Below are 18,135 nucleotides of genomic sequence, written 5' to 3'. Positions count from 1 at the left end.
AAGTCACCTGTAAATATTGCTGTTAGTTTTATCAAAAAAAACTGCTTAACATATTTTTAACCTAATTCTCACTGGGATTTCACTGATAGAAATAAGAGAGCATTTCATGTCTTCTTTCTTGATCCACTGGCAAATAATGATAAACATATGATTATTTAAAATCTTGTTGTTACAAGCTTACTAATCATCTATCCCCTTCTGCCTTTCATTTTACTGTCTAAGGAAAAAGTAATCCTGTGGTTGGGGAGGAAGCATGGAGACTGGGGTCAAGTTGTTAGTAGCTTCCTATCGAAAGGCATCTCACTACCTAAGGGACATTTAATATGCGTTGGCTAAATGTATTTCGTAGGTAAAACAAACAAACAAACAAGTAAACGTGAAAGTGTAAAAGGAAGTTTGGAATTCTGTGGCTCGGGAATCTTTGTAGGTTGTGTGTGCCCACTTCCAGGTAATGAACGGGGCGTGTTTTGTTATCCTTTGGTCATTGACCTGATTTACATACTGAAAATATTTCAAAATGTGTTTTTCACATTCTTGTCATCAATCAGCACTCAACATTCACACAACGCCCTGTAAAGGATCTCTATCTGGAAGCAGAGGTAGAGTGGACAGTTTGGGAATAGAACAAATCCATCACTTCTTAACTGAGTGACCTAGTTGGTCACCTCTTCATTCTTCAGCTCCTCAACTGTAAATGAGGGATGAAAAATGACTTGTAGTATTAAGAAGAATAAAATTTTAAAAGTAGAGCCTGGAACATATTAGGTACTCAGAAAAAAAAAGCAACTATTATTACGTACCAGGTTCTACAACAGGAGGTAGGAATTACATATGAGAATATCTTCTGTTCTCTAGAGGGCTTGTAATGAAGTCAGGCAGTTAAGAAGACCTACCTTAAAAAAGACAAATCAATATGTGTTCCACTCATTCATGGATTCAATCATTTAAACCACATGGAGTTCAGTATAATTTATATATATCAGGGGTCTGGAATCAAAAAGACATGGTCCCTTCTTCCAAGGAATTTAAATTCTAGTTGGGAGACAGTGTGAAAAAATGTGTATAGTATGATTTTTGGTACAATAAAAAGCTATAATAAATTCTGTAACAGGGAATAAAGGGAGATGTACAGAGATGGCCTGACCCAATAGGCAGCATTTTAGAAAATTTGAAAGATCACTAAGCATATTCCAGAAATGTACTCACTGGCTGTGTGATATTGGACAAGAAACTTTACTTCTCTGAGCTTCAGTTTCCCCATCTGCAAAGCAAAGATGATAATGACATCCACTTCACAGAGTCGCTTTAGAGATAAATCCAGTAATACATATAAAGTTCCTAGCTCAGCCTAGACCATAGTAAGCACGCAGTAAATGTTAACTAGGTACCAAAATTAGGAGACTGAGTGTTCTAGACCCCCATGGCTAGCACATAGCAGCCCATTATTTGTCTAGGGAAAGAAGAGAAGAAGGAAAAGGAGGACAGAAGGAAGAAAGGGCTGCAGGCACACATGGAAAGGAGCATATCCAATTGTAGAACTTTAAATGATTGTTCCAAAATGCTGGACTACATAGGGTTGGCTGGTGGTAGAGAGCTGGGGCTGGGGGACAAGACAGGGCTCAAGCCAGATCACATACTGTTTGTCTGCCCTACACACTGTGGGGCAGAGAGATACCATAACTTGACCTGTTGATTTAAAAAGAACTCTTTGGAACTTTAGTGGAAGATGATTGAGAGAAATAAAATGAAAGGCAGGGAGTCTAGCTTAAAAAATGTTGTGCACTATTTTAAACAAGAGATAAGGCTATTTGCCAGAACTACAACTTCATGTCAAGAGAGACATGATGTGGAAATTAAGAAAGGGGCACAGACTTAGGGCAGGTCTGCTTCTGAGTTTCTTTCTTGGGTGAGTGGAACAATGGTGATTTTGCCCAGATAGAAAATTCAGAATTTCCTTATACCCTATTCTTACTGTTACATATAAAGAGAAGATTTGATGCTACAAGCTACCCTGTATCTAAGAAATAAGACCACCACAACTGAAGGCAATGGCAAGAACCCACCACTGTAATTGCCTGGGGTCCTCATGTCAAAAGTAATTAATTACAAGAAGTGTCATTCATTTTAAGTGCTTATCTTAAAAGTTTTCATGTTACCCAGGTAAGATCGGATTTGTTTAAAAAAAGAAAAACATAAGAACCCTGGGGACTTGACTCAATATCATATTGTTTCTTCATACAAAGTTTATGGAGAAACTTGTTAAAACTATTGAATATAGCCTTGGCTGAAGGAATCTATTTATATACATAGTTAAAGGGAGCAGCAGACAGAATTCCCACAGGGCCCCAGTGGTGGGGACAGGGCTGGGAAGACCGTAAATCAGAACCTTCCTAATGTTCACTGTAGGAATAGGATAATATATGAATCAGAAAGCAAAAAAGGATTTATGAAGGCTTTAAATTACTTCCTAACCTGGCCTGCACATGAGTCTTGAGACTTACTCCGAGAAGAAAATTGAAAATAGTTGGAACGTTCTTCAATAAGTTCACTGTAGCACAACAAATACCAGTTTACAAAAACTTGTAAAAAAGTAGATATTCAGGTTTAAGAGACATAGGGTTCTTGGTGGGAGGTCACCACAAAGGATTGTGATCTGACATGTGCTTTTAGTTTCCTTTTTCATCTAAGTGTCTTCTTCAGATGACTGAGACAGACCCCAAGGGTCATATGTGACATATGTATTATACTGTTGAGCAACAGAATTTATGTTGTGGTTATGATTTGACATATGAACCCATTCAGGTTTTTTATTAAAATTACAAAATGAGCAATTATATCATGTTTTCATTATTTACTTATTAATAGTCAATTCTCTAATTTACTTGCAAAACTAGAATTATAATTTAAATAGTTATTGCTATTTGACTCTCATTCAGTTGTTGATTGCAAGTCAACTATTTATGCATTGCTCAGTATTGGAAGGGTGAATAAATAAAAAGCAGTCCCTGCTTTTGTGGAGCTTAAAGTCTATTGAGGGAAGCAACTATACATAAAAATAACAAAAATAATGAAAATTATCATACGAGCAATGAAAGAAATAACTGGGTGATATGAGAGAAAACGAAGGGATCATACTTAAATCTGTTCATGAGGAAAAGTCATTCTGAGAAAAGTCATACAAGATTAAGTCTCAAAACTAAGCATTAGCCAACCATGGTCTTGGAGGAGGATATTCTAGTAGAGGGAACCGTGTCATAAAGGCCCTGGGGGAGAAGACATTCTAGGGAAGGAATTTAGAGATGGGATGGAGGCCAGATAATAAAAGTCATTTTAGGTTAGGGATTTTGGATTTTATTTTGTGTGAAAGCAGAAGCCATTGGATGATTTTAAAATAAAGAAATACCATGATCAGATTTATAAGTTTTATAATTTTGGATTGTAAATTTAAAAACATATTTCTCAGAGGAGTTAAATGACATTACGAAGATCTTTAGTTGACTGTGAAGTCACTTGTATTATAGATCAAATTATGTTCCTTTAAGAACTTCGTATATCAGCTTATATATGTATAGTGCTATATAAATAATCTTATATATCAATAGGAAAGACAGTCTAATGCGAAAAACAAGAAAAAGTCATGAAATGATTTTTTTTAAATTTGCAGAAAAGTTAAATTCAGTAGTAACTGGGGAAAATGTAAACCCAAATAGCAATGAAGTATTATTTTTTTATCTAACCAACTGTTAAAAAATTTTATTTGGTAATAGCAAATGTTGGCAAGGACTTGGAGCTATATGCACAGTCATCCAGTGCTAGTAAGTACATAGATGGTAAAACTACTCCAGGTTTTTATCAGTATCTATTAAAATAAATGTATATAACCTATAACCTAGAAATTCCACCTCTAGGCATAGACCCCAGTGTTATACTCAGATATTTGCTCAAGCATGAATATATAATGATAGTATCCACTGCAACATTGTTTGTACTAGCAAAACATGTATCAGTCTACTAAGCGCATGTTTAAATTATGGTACTTTGATGTTACAGAATACTTGGCAATAGTTAAAAATTATGTTAGATATATATTACTAACATGGATAGATTGTTCAAAGGAGTGAAAAAAGTAAGCTCCAGAAGCAGGTATATAGTGGAATTGCACTTATGTCAACATACACACACACACAAATTATATTTATATGTGTATGTATATGTATATGTATATGTATATGTATATGTATATTTATGTATGTGAATATATGTAGTTTTTTTAAACAGGTGCACATGTATGTAAAACCAAAGAAAGAGTTCTGGCATGAACTGTCTTTTATATATAATATTTAATATATATATATTATATATAATATTTTTATAAAGTACTAAATAATTAATGTTCTATTGTTTTTATTCTTGTCTGTAATAAAATGAGTCAGCTAAATCCGTTCAAATACGAAATAATTTTTTATTCTGTCTTACTCAGTGTGCAGAAGTAATCATTTACCTGTACTTTGAGTTTTAAGAAAAGAATTTAGGGTTGGCTATTGTGCATACTGCTGACTTTTTGGCTATTTTCTTACGTATTTTTTTCTTGCTAAAAATTCAGTATTTGAGGAATTGGAGTCTTTAAGATAATTGGGAAATCAGGGTTATCCTGAAGTCCTATTTTTATTTCAAGCCTTATTAATCAAGTCTTTTAAAAAATATTCATCACTATTATACAAGTGATTCCTTTGCTACTGCTATTTTCAAAGAGGCCTTAACCAACCTCTTTGACCTCAGCTGCAGCAACTTCTTACTGTACACATCTCCAAAGGCAAGGGAAATAAAAGCAAAAATGAACTATTGGAACCTCATCAAGATAAAAAGCTTCTACAGAGCAAAGGAAACAATCAACGAAACTAAAAGGCAACCAACGGAATGGGAAAAGATATTTGCGAATGACATATCGGGTAAAGGGTTAGTATCCAAACTCTATAAAGAACTTAACAAACTCAACACCCTAAAAACAAATAATCCATTGGAGAAACGGTCATAAGGTATGAATAACCACTTTTCCCAAGAAGACATCCAGATGGCTAACAGACACATGACAAGATGTTCAACATTGTTCATTATCAGAGAAATACAAATCAAAACCGCATTGAGATACCACCTCACACCAGTCAGAGGGGCTAAAATTAACAACTCAGGAAACAACAGATGTTGGCAAGGATGTGGATAAATGGGAACCCTCTTGCACTGTTGGTGGGAATGCAAACTTGTGCAGCCACTGTGGAAAACAGTGTGGAGGTTCCTCAAAAAATGAAAATAGAACTACCCTGTGGCCCAGCAATAACACTACTAGGAATTTATCCAAGGGATACAGGAGCGCTGATTCATAGAGGCACATGAACCCCCGATGTTTATAACAGTGCTATCAACAATAGCTAAATTATGGAAAGAGCCCAGATGTCCATCAACTGATGAATAAAGAAGATGTGGTATACACACACACACACACACACACACTGGAATACTACTTGGTGATGAAAAAGAATGAAATGTTGCCATTTGCAATAACGTGGATGGAACTGGTGGGTATTATGCTAAGTGAAATAAGTCAGAGAAAGACAGATATCGTGTTTTCATTCATATATGGAATTTGAGAAACTTAACAGAAGACCGTAGGGGAAAAGAAGGAAAAAAATAGTTCAGAGAGGGAGGCAAACCGTAAGAGACTCTTAAACACAGAGAACAAACTGAGGGTTGAAGGGGGTGGGGGGCTGGGAGCAGGAAACATGAGTGATGGGCATTAAGGAGGACACTTGCTGGGATGAGCATGGGGTGTTGATGTAAGTGATGAACCACGGGAATCTACTCCTGAAGCCAAGAGTACACTGTATATACTGTATGTTAGCAAACTTGACAATAAATTATGTTAAAAAATACATAAATAAAATTTTAAAAATTGGACTTGCAAAATTAAAAAAAAAGGAAGCCTTCCTTTACCATTTTCTTCTTGCTAGCTCCTTGAGAGCAGCATGTTGTCTTGTGAATTGGTGGCAGCACAGTGATCGGCCTCCTTTCAGTCATTAAACTCTACGGTTGAGGATCTTTGACTTAGCAGCTTCTCTGAACTTTTATCCTGCAGGATACACAGGTACCCAGTGTGAGACTCACATCAATGAATGCAACAGTAACCCCTGCCACTCTGGTGGGGCGTGTGTGGAGCTGTCCTCAGAGAAACAATATGGACACATTGCTCAGCTGCCTTCTTCATTCAGCTACCCTGAAGCCTCAGGTTATGTTTGTATCTGTCCCCCTGGACTCACAGGTGAGGACAAGGGGAGGGGAGATGCCTTGACTTTTTAGCACTTCATGGCAGATCATGCATTTAACCAAATGGTGTAATAGCAGTAAGATCCGTGCTGTATAAACTCTGCTGCTATGGTGCAAAGGGTCCCCCTTGTGGGCATGAAAAACAGTGTATTTCATAAATCATAATTCTTCAAATCATGAGGAAAATGTTAAAAATAAGGATAAAAGAGGTGTATAAAGGGGAAATATTTTTTATGCATTATACTGGGAATCGGAGCCTGACTCAAATCCTTTACTTTGTAAACAGAAAATGTTGAAATTTTTATGTTACTAAATTTTATAATGATGCTAACTTTTTGTGTTATTCATATTTGCCTGTAAAAGGTTAATGCACTTATTTATATTTACACTGAGAACAATTATCTAGTCTCAAGGCATATTCCTCCCCTACTTTATAGCTAACGCTGTTCATATATGTCAAATGTAAGCGATTTTATCTTTCTCTTATGCGGAACATTCTTACGCTGAAACCCAGAGGAGGTTTGCGTGTGTGTTTCCCAATGAGCACTTGTGTTTGTGTTCTGAACATTTTCAGAAGTTTGGAGGCAGTCCCCATATTTGGTAATGAGTAGCGGCTGACCTACTACTGCATAGACACCACTGAGAAAACTAATTGCAATCTAACTTTTCCATCTTACTCCTTTTTTAATAGATTAATTGATACCTGAGGAAAACATTTAGGTTGTTATTGAAGATTTCTGAAAAAAGTAAATAAGGAATAAGAAAACAGGGGAAATTTTTCACTTATATTTTCACTTACTGTTCCCTTTTAGAGTTTCAGTTGCGAAGTTATTGATCTTTGATTCATGGCACTGTTTGTTGTAAGGTTGCTATAGAAGACATTTCCTTAATCACTGTCCCCTCTATGAGAACACATAGGAGAAAAATCTCCCCAGTGTCAATGTCAGGAGAAGTAATATTTTTCCTGAACAACTTCTAGCTTGCATGCTTTTTCCCTTAGTAAAAAGCATGCAAAAAAAAAAATCTTGATAAATGATAAAAAGCATGAAATAAATTGTGGAATGCATCATATTTGCCGATCATACAGTCTGCTAGAAATCTTATCAGCTAATGTGAGTTCTGTAAGCATACGGTTTTTTTCTGGAATATATTTATGTATTTACCTTACCTGGGATTATTTAAGTTTCCTATTTCTTATAGATGCCTTTTTTTTCTTATTTTTTTAAAAAATGTTTAATCTTGGTATAGTATATGTATTTTTGTCAGCTATTTTAAATTCTTCTTGAAACCGGTTAGGGGAGTTATAAATTTTTTCAATGTTACATTTAGGGCTATAAAGAGGAAATTATATCGAAGTTAGAGGCCATTGTAAATATTGCCTCATTATACAAAAGGACATAATTGACCAATGAATCTGCAGATCCAAACAGGAGAGGCACTTGAATGTTCTGGAAAAGTGTGTTGGCCTCAATTTTTGACAAGCTGCCAAGAATGACTATATGAATAAAGAAGTCGTGGCTGTCCCAAATCTCTATGGCTTAATGAAATCAGTTATTTTTCACGGATGTAAATTCCAAAAATGGGTTCTCATGATCAGTTGTCCTCTAAATGGTGATTCAGGGTCACAAGCTCTTCTCTCTTTTTTCCATCTTCAAAAATGGTTTCCAAGTTTCTCATGCTCTTCTGCAGCAAGCCACTACAGGAGGAAAGAAAATGGAGCACGGCATCTAGGTTTTTAGGGACCAATACCAAATGTAGTGGCTATCTCTTCTATTCATATTTCATTGGTCAGATTTAGTCGTATGACCACATTTAACTACGGCACAGGCTGGAAAAATCTAGTTTTGTTGTGTACTTAAAGAGAAGAGAGATTTCGTGAGGAATTATCCACTTTGTCTTCTCATTCTCTTGATGATGCCTTTCCTAAAGCAGAAGTTTTAAATTTTAATAAGATTCAGTTTATCAGTTATTTCTTTCATGGATCGTGTCTTTAGTATTGTATCTAGAAAGTCATCAACTTACCTAAGGGTATCTAAGTTTTCTCCCATGTTATCTTCCAGACATTTTATAGTTTTGCATTTTAGATTTAGGTTTGCAGTCCATTTTGAGTTAATATTTGTGAAGGGTGTAAGGTTTTCATCTAAATTCACTTTTCCATATGTAAATGTCTAGTTGTTCCCCTGCCATGTATTGAAAAGACTATCTTTTGTTCCTCCATGCACTGAAAAGACTATTGCTTTGCTCTTTGTATGTGATCAATCGACTGTATTTACATACGTTTATTTGCAGGCTATCTGCTCTGTTCTATTTATTTATTTGTGTATATTTTGCCAATACCACATGTGATTACTGTCTGGACGTCTTGAACTTGGGTAACGTCAGTTCTCCAATATTTTTGTCTTTCAGTATTGTGTGTTGCTATTCTGGGTCCTTTGCCCATTCACATAAACTTTAGAATCAGTTTGTTCATATTTATGAGGTTATATGCTGCAATTTTGGTTGGGATTGCATCAAGTTGGGGTGAACTAATAATCTTGAAAATATTTAATCTTCGTATCCATGAACATGGGACATTTCTCCACTTATTTATTTCTTTTTTGATATCCTGTATCAGAGATTTGTCGTTTTCCTCATATAGATTTGGTACATATTTTGTTAGATTTATACCTAAGTATTCCATTTTTGAGGTGCTAATGTAAATGTGTTATTAATTTTGAATTCCACTTGTTCATTGCTGTTATACAGGAAAGCAATCAACTTTTGTATATTAACCTTATCCCCTGCAACTTCGCTATATGGGCTTGTTAGTTCTAGGAATTTTTTTTTTTTTTTGTCAGTTCTTTCAGATTTTCTTTTTTTTTTTTTAATATGAAATTTACTGCTCCTGCCTTTTAAAAAATTCATGTTTGCATGGTATATCTTTTTCCATCCTTATACTTGTAATTGATTTTGAAATGAATTTCTTATAAACAGTATATTAAACACATATTGTAGGGTCAGCTTTTTAAAAAATTTATCTTGTCAATTTCTGCCTTTTTAATTAGTGTAAGTAATCATTGATATGTTCATGTTGAAGTATCTCATTTTCTTATTTTGTTTTCTTCTGGATTCCCTTGTTTTTCTTTCCTTGCCTTCCTGCGGGTTACTTGACCGTTTTTCAGGATTTCATCTTGATTTATTTATAGCACTTTTGGGTATATTGTTTTGTGTAGTTTCATGGTGGAGGTTCTGGGTATTACAGCCTATTGGTATTGACATTAACACTTTGACTGAAATAGAGGGACTTTATTTCCATTTAGATTTCTTTATCTTTCCCATTTCAGAATATCATTGTCTTGAAGATCAGATGGTATTATAGTTCTTGTTTTAATCACTACATATAATTTAGAAAACTCGCGAAGAGAATTGACAGTTCTTTTCTTTCAGCATTTGAAAAAATATACACCATTTCATTCTACACACCATGGTTTAAAATCAGAAATCTGGTGTCGCCATATAGGTAATGCATCATTTCTCTGGATGCTTGAAGAGAAAATACATGGTAGTGATAATACCTTCAACTTTGTCTTTAGCTTTCAGAATTTTATTTCTGATGTGTTGGTGTCAGTTTATTTGAGTTTGTTCTATTTGGGTTTCATTCAGCTTTTCAAATCTGTGGATTTATATCTTTTGCCAAATTTAGGAAGTCTTTATTTCAAGAGAATTTTTAATTGCTTATTAAATCATTTTGTGATGATTTATTTAAAACCCTTGTCAAATAATTTCAACATCTGATGCAACTCAGTGTTGATGCCAGTTTATTTTCTTTTCTCATTCAGTTAGTGGTTTTTCTGGTTCTTGGAATGATGGATGATTTTCAGTTGAATCCTTGACATTTTGGATGTTACGTTAGGAGATTCTGAGTCCTATCAGAATTAAAAAAAAAAAAAATTAGCAGGCAGTGATCTGCTTAGTTTTGGAAAATAGTCCTCACCTACTTTGGTGGGCTATGGGTCCAATGATAAGTTAAATTTCAGAGCTGTTACATTGTTATTATTTTGGTCTATTTTGTTCATGTGGTGCCACAGGGCTCCCACTGGCCTCTGCTAAGGATATAAATGACACAAATTTATTTTTTATACATCTGTAAAAGTTTACAGTTCTATCACTTATTAGATTAAAACATTTTTTTCTATCATGGTAAAAAATGCAACTCTTTATAATACATTTAGTGACATCACCATTCAAAGAAACCACTGGAGTTGTTAAATATAGCTACAAACTATTCTTTTTTATTATAATTAAGGATGTGTTTGTTACTCTTCACTATGTATAGAGTTACCTTCTGTGTTGAAAATGGTTATGGTTGCATATGCAATGTAATTTTCTAACTTTTTTATAATTAAAAAGTGAAATATACTAGAGTAGAAATTAACTCAGAGCCCCAGAAGACAATATGCAGGGAGATAGAAATAAAGAGAGCTTGCGGTTATGGAAAGTGAGAAGTAGTGAAAACAAGGAGGCAGAGAATTCTGGTGACAAGATCCAAGCCCCTCTGAAGGAAGACTAGCTTTTATCCGTGGCTTCTCTGGGAATTCCAACAAGTACAGCAAGTTATCATGGCCCAGAGAGACCAAAAGTCTCATTCAATGTTATAATTGAGAAAAATATGAAGATCCATTTAGGTATTTTAATGACTTGGAAACTCATGGGTCTGGTTGCAATAGTGGTTACTATCCTCTAATTCCCCAAAATCATTAAATAAAATTTCCTTGGCAAAATATCTTCACATACTGTCATGACTGTTTTGTCCCCATAGCTGCAGCACTCAAATTGAAATAATAATGGTGCATAAACACTTGATTTACAGGTCGATGCATTTATTTAAACCCACATGGTCACATAATTTTAGTGGTAAGTTAAATAAACCTATAATCAAAGAAAGCCTGTCGTTGCATAACACTGTTCAGTCCATTCCAAAATCAGTAAATTAACTTTATTTTGTACGACCATCCTTGACCGTTACTGGAAGGAATGTTGGCTGCTTCTTTCTATTATGTTTTAGCTTTCCAGTTTGGGGCAATGGACTCAGTTCTAGGGATATAATAATGAAAATACATGATCTCTTCCCCCCAAAAGCGGAAAAGCCATGATGAAAAAGATGCACAAAAATACAAGGCAGTGTCATAACTGCCTCAGCGAAACCATAAAAAGATACAGACAGATCAGAAGAGATGACCTATTTATGCTATTTTTGTGACATACAATTTATTAGAAGTTACAAGAATCCAAATGACTTGGTAAGTTAGCATTTTTTAATACAAAGGACCATGTTAGTTTAAAGATTAAGACAGGCTCCCACGACCTGTGTGCTTATCCTTGAAGCATCCTGTTCTAACCAACCAAGCTAAATTGGAAACAATTGACTAAAGTTTGTGATGTTAACATTTTGTTTCTGTTTATCAAAATATGGTAGTGATAATACCCTTAACAAGTTTCCCAACTGTCTCATAAAGCAAGTCCAATTTTCCATTCTAAATTTCACTCCCAACTCCAATTAGCATTTACTCCAACTAAAAGCAACACCATCACTGGTCTCTGGAATGCTACATTATTGCCTCTGAGGCTGGGATTTATTCTGCTTCACCCATCTGCTCTCTGCGTGGAAAGAATTGAGGAGTGCAGCAGGGGATCTTGTGAAGTCCTGGCTTCAAACCTCAGGCAGAAATAGCGGGGTTTTTAACAATAAACACCCCGATGAGAGCCACCTGGCAAAGTGACTGTCTACAGGAGCTCTCAATTCTCAGGTTCATCTGCTTCAAGCACAATGTTACTAAAAATGAAGCATTCACTTTTCCTTAAAAGTTAAAACCTGTCACTTTACCTAAATCCAACTGAAATCGGCATATAGAGCCAAACATGTAGCATTGAAAGTGTCACGTATTCATGAAGTATTGAGGTATATGGGACAGTTGATATCTCCTGTCTAAAGAGACCTTTTTCAATAGGATTTGTTCATTTGCTGACTTTATGTTTTAGGCTTCTTGTTTTTCTGAGAGACTCATTGTTTTTCTTACTTACAATTTTAATTTTGAGAGCTCAGGTCCTAAATAACTTAAATATATTTGATACACAAATAAGACTATTATTCTAAAAGATCAAGTGTTGCTTCAGTTTTTACTTACTTAATAAAATGTGTATTAATATTTCCAATAGATTCATCTAATTCACTTTCTCTGCCTTTGTTATGCATATTAACCTCTATACACAAAACTGTTTGTATTGTGTATGAGCACATTTTTGCTTGAACTACTTTTGGTTTTGCTATGGTAACTACAATAATTAGGAAAAGTGTGCCACCTCCTTGTACATAGATTAATTTGAAAATCATGTTTTTGTACTTACTGCCCGCGCTCTACTAAGATATTATAGCTAGTAGGAAAATGTAACGGCTATGATTTGGTAAACCAAATTTAGAACAAATACAGAGAATGGGCATATCTGTGGTACCCTAATGACAGAGATAGATAACCATGCCATCAAGGGTCTTGGCTACTTTACAGGTAAGCATCATTTTGTTGACTTGAAGTCAAATGACCTAAGGAAAAGCTCTCAAATGAATAATCAGTAGACAGATGCCAACTCTCCAAATCAAATATTCTGGCCATGTATTAGAAAAAGATTAATTTTCTAAGACAAAGGCATAACACCATTATAAATTCTTCACTAGGAAATTCGTAATTCAATTCTCAATAATTCATATTGTTATAGGTTATAGGTGCTGTCCTTGCAACTTCAAGGACCTGAATGGTACATTTTCATGTTGAAATCCTATTTTCCTGTGAGAGGTATGGGCTACCACCATTTAAAAAAGCTGTAAGGGCAGTAACATGTTCTAATCATATAAAGGTGTTTGTTAGTGCAAGAAATTGAACAAAATGTTCAGAGAGGAGGGCGAAGATGCTAGGATATGTGCTTGCAGTGGACCATCATATGCAAACCCTCATATGACGTCATCAACTGCATGTTTGCTTCCTGTGAGGGTGGCCATATTGACACCACATGTCATTTTCTAGCTGCCCAAGATCCCCCAAAGTTTCTTTAAGCATGGTAATCATTGGGAAGAACAATATTAGTGACCTTCACCTGACCTAATCAATGGTTACAACCCTTATACCGAAGTTCATTGCTGTAGTTGTTTAGAGTCTGCCTTCTGACAGTAACGCAGAAGACACTTAAGAAAGACCTTTCTCCCCCACCCCCGCTTCCTTCTCCCCAACCATCTTCAAATTACATTCACCTGGAATTTTACTTGAGCCCTGAGCAGCTCAGGTCCCAGTCCTAGGGAAAGTATTCAAAACCTTAGATCAACCAAATCTCTTACAGAAGAGTCGGATCTCTTTTTACCCAAAAGAGATTATTATACCTGCTCTTGGTAAAAACCACTCCTACTTCTGTAGTGATCCTATTCACCTCCTCCTAGACGTTACATAAGAATTCCTGAAAAGTATGTAATCATAATTGACTATAACTTCCTCTAAAGTCTCTTAGAAGTAATCTCACCATGACCTACAGGTGAACATACCTCAGTCCCCTCCAGATGCCCCAGCACCCAAGTCCCTTCATGCCAGGTCCACTGAGCCTCGGTCTCTTATGCCAAAATGCTCTGTGCATTGCCTAATTTCACCCAATTTCCCACCCTTTTCTGGACTGCCCACTATGTGCTAAAGATCCCAAGCATTATTATTCAGCTCAGTTACCAATAACCTTAAGCTCTTGTCCAAACATTTCTTTCACCTACTTGCTTTAGCTGAAATCCAGCTATCTTCTCAGGATACTATTTCTTCTGCAGCCCTCTCACATGGAGGCAGTTTTCTGTTCTCCCAAATCCCAGTTAACTGGTCCTGAAAATAAGCTACATGTCCCTGTCATTTCATTGTTACTTCTAGGCAGTCGTTCCTCTCTCTTCATTCAAACGCTCAACTTATTTTAAAGCCTGCGTCTTTGGATGATGCCACCTACTTCCTGTCCTCACTGCAACCTTCTTCCTTCCTCCTGGTGCCTTTCCCTCCATCACTGAAGATCTTAGTATTGTACTTTCATCATTCTCAGAGGCTTCAACACCCATGCAGAAAGTCCATGCACCCATTATGTCCCATTGGCCTACTTATTTCTTTTTTTTTTTCTTTTTTTTTTTTTTTAATTTTTTTTTTCAACGTTTATTTATTTTTGGGACAGAGAGAGACAGAGCATGAACGGGGGAGGGGCAGAGAGAGAGGGAGACACAGAATCGGAAACAGGCTCCAGGCTCCGAGCCATCAGCCCAGAGCCCGACGCGGGGCTCGAACTCAGGGACCGCGAGATCGTGACCTGGCTGAAGTCGGACGCTTAACCGACTGTGCCACCCAGGCGCCCCTGGCCTACTTATTTCTAAACACCATGACTGCCACCCCACAACTTCTACTTACCCTATGATCACAGTTTTTTCATCACCAGTAACCTCACTAAAAAAAACAAAAAAACAAAAAAACAAAACAAAACAAACAAAAAAAAACCTCACTTTCAATCATTCTATTCTCTAACCATAACCTCTATATTTTCCAGTTCTCTTAACTCCAAGACTTTTTTCATTGTCCCTAGTCAATTGTTCTAATATTTTTTTCTTTACTAATTACCTCATTCCTTATCCCAGCTTGGATTTCATAGTCTAATCCTATAATTATTCCCTTGCATATACTGTCAGCAACCCTGACCCTGTCTCTCCCCATTGCACTTACCTGGCAAAAGTACACTTATGATTAGACCTAACACTCTACCTTCTCCACATCTACAAGCAATTTGAATGTGGCTGGAGAAAATCTCACAAGTCACCCACTGCACTGATGAGTATCACTTTAAATTTATGACCCACATCTCAAGGAGGGCCTTAGCACTAGAAAACAATCCTTTGGGAGTTCCACTTCCCAAGATGACCTTTTATACTTTCTTTTCCTTCAAACTTCCAATACTCCCTTCTTTGTTACTCTAAGTTGATTTTCAGATTTCTGATTTCAGTCAAAGAAGAACTACCTGATCTTCTCTCTACTAAACCTATTGTTGGATCTGAGATTCGATTTCATCCTAATTACAAGCTCGTAACTTAGTATGTGAATGCTTCATGGATGCTGGCAGAAGACATAAGACTTTTGAGTCACAAAAAAAAGGCCCATACAACAAACAGCATGAGCATCAGATTTACCTCAATTGCTCTTGCACACAAGTCCCACAGAGTTGACACTATATATATGGACCAGACGAGTATGACAGAGGCACAACTGAAGAACACTGAGATGGGGAATCCACTGTTTTTATAGAAAGCAGTATGGAGGCTACTCTTTGAGAGCGAGACATTACTTCATCCTTCACATTAACTTGCAGTCAAACCAACCCCAAGGAATGACCTGGGGCCATGCAGTCAGGGCCATGCATTCTTGGCATTTTTAGCAAGAGCCTGCAAGGATACACAAGCCCATGATGGATTGCTTCTTCCAGCAAACCATCCCATTGCCACACGCGTTCTTGGCTAAACTTGATTTTTCATATGAATATGCTACTCTATTAGCCACCCTGATTAATCGGACTGTCAGAGATTGGGACCAAATCTGTTTTATTTGCCTCATACAATGGATACTGTCTGGGCGCCTGGGTGGCTCAGTTGGTTGAGCATCCGACTTCGGCTCAGGTCATGATCTCACAGTTCGTGAGTTCGAGCCCCGCATTGGGCTCTGTGCTGACAGCTCAGAGCCTGGAGCCTGCTTCCGATTCTGTGCCTCCTTCTCTCTCTGCCCCTCCCCTGCTCATGCTCTGTCTCTCTCTCTGTCTCCAAAATAAATAAAACATTAAAAAAATGTTTAAAAAAAGGATACTGTCAACAAGACTCTAAGCAATAGGATAAGGTCAGCATGTAATATTGACTTCAATTCTACTCCCCAAGGTCCTGAACTCAGCAAACGGAGTAAATCCCAGGGAAACCATTATTTCAGATAGCCAAGATATAGTCTAAAGCCAGTCTGTGACTTATGCAAGGGTGTTTAGACCCACCTGGCAATTCTTTGACGTCATTACTAATAATCTCTGGGGTAACAGATGAGTAACCCTCACCCTCAAAGGAAAGGCATTCTTTCACATACAAATATATAATACAGAGGAACACACTTCACTCCAGTTTGGAAATTGTTGCTAAACTTGATTTAGATCATGGTTATGTTGGTTTGGTTAATGTGGTACATTGGGCAGTGTCACTGAGTAGTTGCAGCCTTGGTTACTATGTATGACAACTCAAAGCTGCTTGGGCATCAGGAGGAGCATATAAATTTGCATTATTAGGATTGATACAATATTATAGGTGTCCATCTGTTTGTACACATCCAAGGTTGAGAAGGGGACAGGTTTAGGAATGCCATCGGTGGTGTCAGGCATGGCAGAGTAGTTTAGGATCACCAGGACTACAGAGTTTTTATAGCATGTCGACAAATCCAGTAGTGAAATAAATTGTCAACTACAGATGCCGCTGGATTCAGTTAGACCATATTATTGTTTTCCAGTCGGCAATGCTGGGTCTAAGGGACAAGGAGAGTATAAATTTCCACCTTCCCCTGAACCACCTAGAGTCTAAAGTGTCCTACCCTCAAGTGCTGATTGTTATTCTCCCTTCCATGGCTATGTAACTGATGTGTTCCATCCTTGTAGCTGTATCATTACCTTTTCTCCAAATATCTGCTTGAACCAGTACCTTTCAGTGAAAGGAGTCAAGTATAAATATGAAAAGGTCATTTAAAAAATTTGCAGTGGTACATTATATTTTTCAAGTTGGTCCAAGTGGGCCACTGTAAAAATTGGTGGCCAGTATTTTCAACCAAGTGGTCATTCTCTTTATGATCTAGGACCATGTTAGTTCAATAAAAGAATCCAGGTAGCTGAATCAAAGTCTCAATTCCTTAGTCTCCCCTTTAGGTGAGCTGCCACTCAGAGTATATACAAAGCAAGGTGGCCTGGTTATTAATGGTAGGGGCAGAATCATGAATTTTCAAAGTAATCTATATTTTCCACCCTTTTCATTCTGATCATTGCCTAGGAGGTGGCCTACACGAGATAATTCTTTTCTGGTGATGGCTGTGTTTTGTGGCCTGCCTCAATAAAGTATGTGGGCCAGGAAGAGGTAAAGGAGATATAGTCAAAAATCTTCTGGGCTTGATTTTCCAAAAGCCTGCCTCACATCTCAGTGGTGCCAGAAGTCTTACCAGAGAATGAATGATAAGCAGATATGGAATAGCTGTTGAATTTCTTGGATATCTGCCAATTGTTGGTTGGCCTTTATGAGAAAAACAACACACTCTTGTCTGGTTGTAGATAGCCTGGAAAACTGAAAATAAGAGTCAGCTGATCACACTGGAACAGCAACAATATAACCTTAAAATATGTCTATAGTGGCAAAATACCAATGTTAGTCGTGCATGTGCTTAAGAGAGAGACTCTCATAGGATAGATCTATTTTTAATTTTTTGAGGAACCTCCACACTGTTTTCCAGAGTGGCTGCACCAGTTTGCATACCCTATGACCCAGCAATAGCACTGCTAGGAATTTACCCAATGGATACAGGAGTGCTGATGGATAGGGGCACTTGTACCCCAATGTTTATAGCAGCACTTTCAACAGTAGTCAAATTATGGAAAGAGCCTAAATGTCCATCAAGTGATGAATGGTTAAAGAAATTGTGGTTTATATACACAATGGAGTACTACTTGGCAATGAGAAGGAATGAAATATGGCCTTTTGTAGCAACGTGGATCGAACTAGAG

The 18,135-nt window shown here is 36.8% G+C and overlaps 1 protein-coding gene across 4 annotated transcripts in view; it reads left to right on the top strand.

Moving 5' to 3' along the window:
• CRB1 (crumbs cell polarity complex component 1) overlaps positions 1 to 18,135 on the top strand; it is a 208,120-nt gene that overhangs the window by 90,251 nt on the left and 99,734 nt on the right. For all 4 annotated transcript variants that reach the window (XM_045456672.1, XM_045456670.1, XM_045456669.1 and 1 more), the window contains exon 5: positions 6,131 to 6,313. In XM_045456672.1, coding sequence (XP_045312628.1) covers positions 6,131 to 6,313 — 183 coding nt within the window. The remainder of the gene's footprint in view (positions 1 to 6,130; positions 6,314 to 18,135) is intronic.

The sequence above is a fragment of the Leopardus geoffroyi genome, chromosome C3, assembly GCF_018350155.1.
Source record: "Leopardus geoffroyi isolate Oge1 chromosome C3, O.geoffroyi_Oge1_pat1.0, whole genome shotgun sequence".
NCBI classification, from domain to species: Eukaryota; Metazoa; Chordata; class Mammalia; order Carnivora; family Felidae; genus Leopardus; species Leopardus geoffroyi.
The sequence above is the reverse complement of the archived record's forward strand: the minus strand, read 5'-3'. Positions and strand labels throughout refer to the sequence as shown.